We start from the raw sequence: 7,500 nt of genomic DNA on the forward strand, positions 1-7,500 counted from the left end.
TATTACTAGTGCTATAGATAAGAAATTTTGACAGGAGAGGAAAGATCTATAGATTTTCTGATAAAACAATTAGATTTGTTCTACCATTCAGTGCTGTGCGAAATTGGAAGACGATTTGTTGAGTCAATACTCATCCCCACTGAATGGCAATACAGTGGCAATGCTGCACTGGTAGTGAGGTATTCTTCAATGTATTACTATGATCATGGATATATTAAAAAACAATTTATTTCATAAATTTATTTATTCACATTCATTATATATATATATTGCAAATGACTAGAAAAAATATATAACTGCATTATCATACAATGAATCACTACTGCATTTATATTTTGGATGGATATATAGCACCCTGTATTTTCAAACAAATTAAATCCTATATATCAAACTAATCACTCACAAAATGTATCATGAAACTTATGCCATCTATCCTACACTAAATTGATACAATCTATAAAATATGATATAGTGCAATATACTTTTTTTCTTGAAATATCATTCCAAAAAGAAGTGCCATATACTAATCACAAAAACATAAGTGCACTTCTTGATGAACAAAATATGAAATAAAAATGTGAATACATAATTCATTTTACTATAATAAAAAACTCTAAAATCAGCTTCAGCTATGTCTCTTCACGCCCTCTTGACTAGAGATGCAACATACACCCAAACAGAAATCACACAAGCTGGGTATGGATTTAAGTGGACTGCCAATGCAAATTCTGCATTTGGAGACTGGGTGAGGTGGACCCCCGTACTGTGCACAGCTTCCACCACATTTGCTAGATTGCTATAACCTTGGTGTACACACACACCACACACCTGCAAGTCAATTGTGGTATTCATAAAAGAAAATGATGATGGTGATAAAGATGGTGATGATGATGATAAAATAAGAAGGAACAAAAAGAAGAGCAATATATCTTTTTTTTTTATTATTTGTCTACATTCCTACAATGAAAACTTAACTTAATGTCCTTTTTAACAGTTATGACTTTTGCTCAAAGCTTTTGGAAATCATTTATTAAGATTAAATCAATATCTGAAAGCTCTTATTGATAGCAAAAATGGTTAATACATGAAAATAATACATACTTGAAAAATTGCATTATGATCTTACCTTGTGTGAAGTCATGATTGATGCTAGTTGTGTGAGATCTGTTGAGGATGACTTTCCAGTTGCGCGAGGCTCTTCCAGGCCTCGCACCAACTTGCGTAGCACTGAGATTGCATGTCTGTTCCATGGAGTTCTGAAGAGTAAGAGATTTTTGATAGCAGGCATAGTAATCAAGCCACAAAGAACTGAGAAAGAGTGGCATAAAATTAGTCTCAAAGCCAGGGAATGTAGAGACACGCATACCTTTGCACACTCCTCCACTTCATGATGGCATCACGTAGAGTGATCTCCAGCCTCTCCTTCAGTTGGTCCATTTGGTTAGTGTCAACAGGGGGGAAGAGGATATTCTGGGGCTGGACACTAGGGAGGCCTGGGTCTGGGAGCATTTTGGAATAGAATGATCGCCACCCAGAGCCCCCTACATCAAAGTTCACCCTAGGGGGGTCATCATACTTCTGAACATTGGCCCATATCTGTGTGTGTATCCATTACATTACCTATACTTATGAGAATAGTAAATTCATAATTATTGTTCATGCAATCATATTTCCTGCAAAACATTCTTTTTAGTACCCTTAAACTCACAAAAAATATACGCATATATATTCTGCTAAGACCTATCTAATAAATTAAAGCATTTCCATATCTACTAACATTTTCTTGATTGATAAGGATGTACACAGCTCCTAAGGGACTAAATGGGTCTCGAGCATCATAACACTGAGCTGTTGAGGGATTCCAGATTCTCCAAGTTCCTCTGTCTTCTTGCGTCAGGACGTAGCAAGTTAATCCTTCCGGTATTCCACTACCTTTAGAAAAAATAAAACCATTCTTAAATATGCATCTGTAATACATGTAAACCATTACTTAATATCAACTTTCTATTCCTATCATAGTGTTATAACATACTTAGAAAAGAGGACTAACCAATTAATAGAAAAGCTTCTTTTCCAAGGTGTAGGAAGAAATTTGTCAGCAGAACTGCATGTTCCTCCTCATCACCAGTCAACATTGTCAGGAATTGCTGTAATACCAATATCATATAAAGTATCCTTATTCAAGAAATTATGCATATAACAACTTTTCTATCGCTGATGAGTATACAGGTATTGTAACATCCATGTAAAAACTTTATCAAGCCATGGAATCTTTAAAACTTAGTAGTAGATTTACAGCAGAATACCCTCCAAGGATCATGGAAAAAGATACAATAAAAGAAATGTTATTTAAAATAATTTGTGCAAATTATTCAAACTAACCTCAGAATTAGCCCAGATATCACAGGAGCCTGGAAAGAGTGTCATGTCTGCTAATGATGGAATAAGAGAAACATACCAAGCCACTTGCTTTGCATTTTCTTCTTGATCTTCTCCTGTAAAAAAAAATGCAGGTGTGTTACAATAAATACTATATTTGCCTACTCTTCCTTTTGCCAGCCTAGTGCCCAACACCAGAAGAAATTAAATCTTATTTAAAAAATCACTGAACTTATTCTCATGTAGCTTAGACAAGTTGAAAAAAATACATGTAAATTTGAATATGTTAATCAAACAAGCAATGTTTTATAAAATGAATCAGAAATAACTAAAACTATGGAGTGAGGCTGTGCTTTCATGATCATTATTCTTTTCTTACAAATTAAACTAACCAATAAGCTCTTGTGGTGGTCTCAAAGGTCTTATGAAGCGATTCAGAGACACTAGCTTTCCTGAGAGATCAAGAACATGTGTCCGGAAATGACGGCGTGAGTATCTCGAACTCAAAGCCGACACCCACTCCCGCCCTGCACTTACAACTTCTTCTGGTTCACTTGATTCGAAATTTGCCTGAAAGAATCATTGAAACTGATAATAGTATGCATTCTTTCCTTGTGGTTTTGATTTTCTTTAGGGCAGAATAGGAAAACAGAGGACTCTCTAAGTAAGAATAAATATGATAAAAAGTGCAATTCTACAATACTGTGAATGTGTTGTTTGCAAACAGTAATACCAGTTTAAAAATCTTTAAAATAAAAGGTAATAGAGGATCGAGTTAATGATATTACAGTATCAGTGAGACAAAAATAAATTTTTGAGTGCATATCTTTTTATAAAAGTAACTTAACCGTGAAAAATATGTTATAGACAATCAATATATATCAACTAATCAATTTTATGATTCACTGTTTAGTAATGAAATACGATCTAGCATTGTTAATGAATTAAAATTCAGCTTCTATATTGTTTGACTCAAAGATAACAAACCCCATCAGTAAGAGTGTCATGAAGCTTATCCAACATAATCAAAGTGTTTTAGCTTACTTTAAGTCGCTCAAACTACATTTCAAGAGATTCAACTTGCTACAATCTAAGTAGTATGAACTTTTTCATCAGGATCAACCTAGCATAGTTCAACCAATTCTAAATAATTCAACATATAATGTCAGTGAATTAACCTACTTTCAGTGGTTCGGGTGGTGGCAATGTGGGTTCTAGTGTCAAGTATATGGATAAGTGAGTCGCAGATCGGCTCGGCTCTGAGTTAGTGAGTGCCATGCCTTGGTTGAGCGAGGAATTTATATCTCTACTATACCCCAGAAGCACCACAGGCTCCTCCAGGGAAAATGTGCCTTCAATCTGTGAATAAGATTATAAAAAATTGCCACTGAGAATACAAATATTTTAAAAATAAACAAATAAATACATTTTGACTTTGACAAAATATTTGACAAGATTTTCGAGGCAAAGGCTTATATCTCACAAAGATGAGGAAGGCTAGGAAGGAGGGAGAGATAGGAAATCAAAAACAGAACCACACTTGCCTTAGCATTGGAATATATTGTAGAAAAGGGAATCTTCAAAGAGCCAAGCCAGCGCTTCTCAATGCGATGGTATACTGTTGATTCCCTGAGGCGGTCATCTTCTAGGAGGTCATGGATGACTTCATCAAAAAGATGAATATAGACATTATCAGTGACAGACTGCAGGCTCGAGGGCGAAAAATTGTCATTTGGGGCCCTGTGAAGGTATAAGCTTTCTAAAATGGTTTTGCTTTATCTTTAAAATATCTGTTAAATAACTAGGATATCTTTGATTTATAAGAAAAAATATACATAAATATATACATATACATATGTGTATATCACACACACACACACACACACACACACACACACACACACACACACACACACACACAAACACACAAGCACACACGCACACACGCACCCACGCACACACACAAACACACAAACACACAAACACACAAACACACAAACACACAAACACACAAACACACAAACACACACACACACAAACACACACAAACACACACACACACACACACAGACACACACACACACACACACACACACACACACACACACACACACACACACACACACACACACACACACACACACACACACACACACACACACACACACACACACACACACACACACACACACACACACACACACACACACACACACATACACCCCCCTGTATGAAAAAACAAAGTGAAGAAACTAACTTGAATGGGAAAGTAAGTTGTTGATTCCATGTGGGATTTGGTCCTTCAGCCACACTTGTTCTCATAACAGACCTTTGGAATGTAACTTCTACAAATGGACGCACAAAACTGCTCCCCTGGATTATCTCTGGGGCATCTGCAAATGATGAAGTCTGTGTTTATATTTCATCTCCCGTCTTTTCTAATTTTGGAAGTTTTTAATACTTGTTCAGGTCTTAAGTAATCAAGCCACTGCAAGATCCCAAAGCCCAGTGCACACCTACCTTGCATTCCTGGAGCAGCTGGAGATGATTCCTGACGTACCGGCACATGGAAGGCCCTTGCAATGTGCACAATCAATCTAACATTCTGATCTCCAAGGGCTGCACCACGTACCTGGTCCCTCTTCTTCCTCTCTGGCTTCAGAGGCCTTCGCGCTTTGAATACTGAGAGGAGGGAGGTACCAATGGTCCTGCAAGAAAGATTAGTTTTGTAAGAAAAAAAAATAAGGCTGAGATCCTTCGGCTCCAAAGACCTGTCTTGTATACGGTGATTAAGGGAAGCTATAGACTCATCTCCATACACCCATTTTCAGTCTACAGACTCATATTTTCTAATCATAAAATGATACCTCACATTCAAATACCACTTATAAAAAAAGAAAAGCAAAGAAAAATCTATTACATTTGGTCTCAAGAGAAATATGACCATTTATCAAAAGACAAATCTGCAACAAATTTCATCCAAAAACTACACTATTATAGGGAAACAAGGAAAACTTCAGCACTCACCCAATATCAGGAATTCTCTCCTCTCTCACTAAATCTTCCAGTTTAGGTGTAAAACTGGCCTGAGCATATCGTTGCAGCATGTGTCTCCTGAGTGAAGCTAGGAGTTTTTCCACTCGTTCCCATCGCTTGTCAAGACCCCAGAGGTGAGATTCGCCCTCTGCGGAGTCGCCCGGCTCACTCCCCATCTTGTTTTCATATTTCTGTTGAATCCATAATCAACGCTAATATAAACTCTGCATTCTAATTCATTCAAAATGAAGTATACAGGATATATGTATATACTTTTTGTTTTACACTGTATTTGACAGCGTTTAAGACATACATTTTCCCAAAATTGTTTTATATGAAATGAAGGTATATTTAATGTTCAAGTACATCCTATATGCCATCAAATGTGGTAAATTGACGTGCATATAAATGTGTGGTATGGTGTGTTTGTGTGTGGTATGGTGTGTGTATGGTATGGTGTGTGTATGGTATTGTGTATGTGTGGTATGGTGTATGTGTGTGGTATGGTGTGTGTGTGTGGTATGGTGTGTGTGTGTGGTATGGTGTGTGTGTGTGGTATGGTGTGTGTATGTGGTATGGTGTGTGTGTGGTATGGTGTGTGTGTGTGGTATGGTGTGTGTGTGTGTGGTATGGTGTGTGTGTGTGGTATGGTGTGTGTGTGGTATGGTGTGTGTGTGTGGTATGGTGTGTGTGTGTGTGGTATGGTGTGTGTGTGTGTGGTATGGTGTGTGTGTGTGTGGTATGGTGTGTGTGTGTGTGGTATGGTGTGTGTGTGTGTGGTATGGTGTGTGTGTGTGTGGTATGGTGTGTGTGTGTGTGGTATGGTGTGTGTGTGTGTGGTATGGTGTGTGTGTGTGTGGTATGGTGTGTGTGTGTGTGGTATGGTATGTGTGTGTGGTATGGTATGTGTGTGTGTGTGGTATGGTATGTGTGTGTGGTATGGTGTGTGTGTGTGGTATGGTGTGTGCATGTATGTGTGTGCGTGTGGTAGGGCATGTGTGTGGTATGGTGTTTATTTATGGTATGTTGTTTGTATGTGGATTGGTGTGGTGCATCAAAACAATCTGTAATCCCAGTGAGCTTCCCCATACAATTCATCACCATCAAAAACATTATAAACTGTTAGTTTTTTTCTGTTTCGCTATTTCATTGCATTCTACCATTCCTACTGTAACCCTCTGAAGAGTTATTTAGAACTTGACACCGTTATGCATTTTGCAACCAAAAGAAATACTTGAGTAGAAAGATTTCTTTAAACAAGTAAAACCTCACCTCTAAGGTCTTCCGCAAAACCTGCGAATCAAAGGCTGGGACAAGACACAGGCCCTTGAACTCGGGGACTTCACTCGCTCGCAGCTGCAGCACCCTCAAGCGCACATTAGCATCCAAATCAGCCTCGGTACAAAAGTCACCTTCGCATCGATCAATCTCAAAATGGTTTGAAGGCTTTGAGATACCAGCTGCTGCTTTCTGAAAGGCAATAACTTCATTTATCCAAAAAAGTCAAGAAAAAAAAATTGCTTTTGTGACCTTCATCTAGCTTTATTATCAATATTAACTGAAAAAAAAAAAAAAATCCTTTGCAGCATCCAATGAAGTCACTCATTTCAGTTCCATCTCAAGATATTATGTCACAGAGAGCCCACCTGTAAGTGGTTCATGAGCACCGCATTGCCTGGGTCATTTGGGTCGATGTGCGCATTTTCAAGCCATTTTTTAACAGCTGCTGGGTCTGCACCTGGATGGAGGCGGGACTGGAAAAAAACACCTTTTCAGTAGGGTTATTACTTCCACAGACAAGAATAACATTTTAGTGCACTGTAGAAAAGGTTAAGTTTAAGACCTTTCTTTGCAAGAGACTCCATTCAGAAAGCAGATCATCTTATCAAATATTCAAGAAATACATTTTTTACCAGTAGTAGCTATTCAGGCCAAAGATCAGTCAAAAATCAGATTCAGTTAAAGAATCATATTCCTAAAATGGGCAATCACAAAGAGCAAATAACTGCAAATGCATTGATGAAACATACACTTTATCTGTAAAAATTTCTGATAAACAAGAAGAAAACCTAGATTATGATATAT

General features: G+C 37.6%; 1 protein-coding gene across 3 annotated transcripts in view; it reads right to left on the bottom strand.

The window, feature by feature from the left end:
* Positions 1-225: 225 nt before the first annotated feature.
* LOC113804721 (coiled-coil and C2 domain-containing protein 2A) overlaps positions 226-7,500 on the bottom strand; it is a 17,861-nt gene continuing 10,586 nt past the window's right edge. For all 3 annotated transcript variants that reach the window (XM_070134226.1, XM_027355612.2, XM_070134225.1), the window contains exons 16-29: positions 7,062-7,169; positions 6,688-6,885; positions 5,407-5,606; positions 4,900-5,087; positions 4,637-4,772; positions 3,924-4,119; positions 3,562-3,738; positions 2,772-2,949; positions 2,383-2,495; positions 2,051-2,147; positions 1,778-1,932; positions 1,367-1,596; positions 1,127-1,256; positions 226-828 (exon numbers count right to left, since the gene is read on the bottom strand). In XM_070134226.1, coding sequence (XP_069990327.1) covers positions 640-828; positions 1,127-1,256; positions 1,367-1,596; positions 1,778-1,932; positions 2,051-2,147; positions 2,383-2,495; positions 2,772-2,949; positions 3,562-3,738; positions 3,924-4,119; positions 4,637-4,772; positions 4,900-5,087; positions 5,407-5,606; positions 6,688-6,885; positions 7,062-7,169 — 2,295 coding nt within the window. In that variant the 3' untranslated portion in view covers positions 226-639. The remainder of the gene's footprint in view (positions 829-1,126; positions 1,257-1,366; positions 1,597-1,777; positions 1,933-2,050; positions 2,148-2,382; positions 2,496-2,771; positions 2,950-3,561; positions 3,739-3,923; positions 4,120-4,636; positions 4,773-4,899; positions 5,088-5,406; positions 5,607-6,687; positions 6,886-7,061; positions 7,170-7,500) is intronic.

Source organism: Penaeus vannamei, chromosome 19 (genome assembly GCF_042767895.1).
Source record: "Penaeus vannamei isolate JL-2024 chromosome 19, ASM4276789v1, whole genome shotgun sequence".
NCBI classification, from domain to species: domain Eukaryota; kingdom Metazoa; phylum Arthropoda; class Malacostraca; order Decapoda; family Penaeidae; genus Penaeus; species Penaeus vannamei.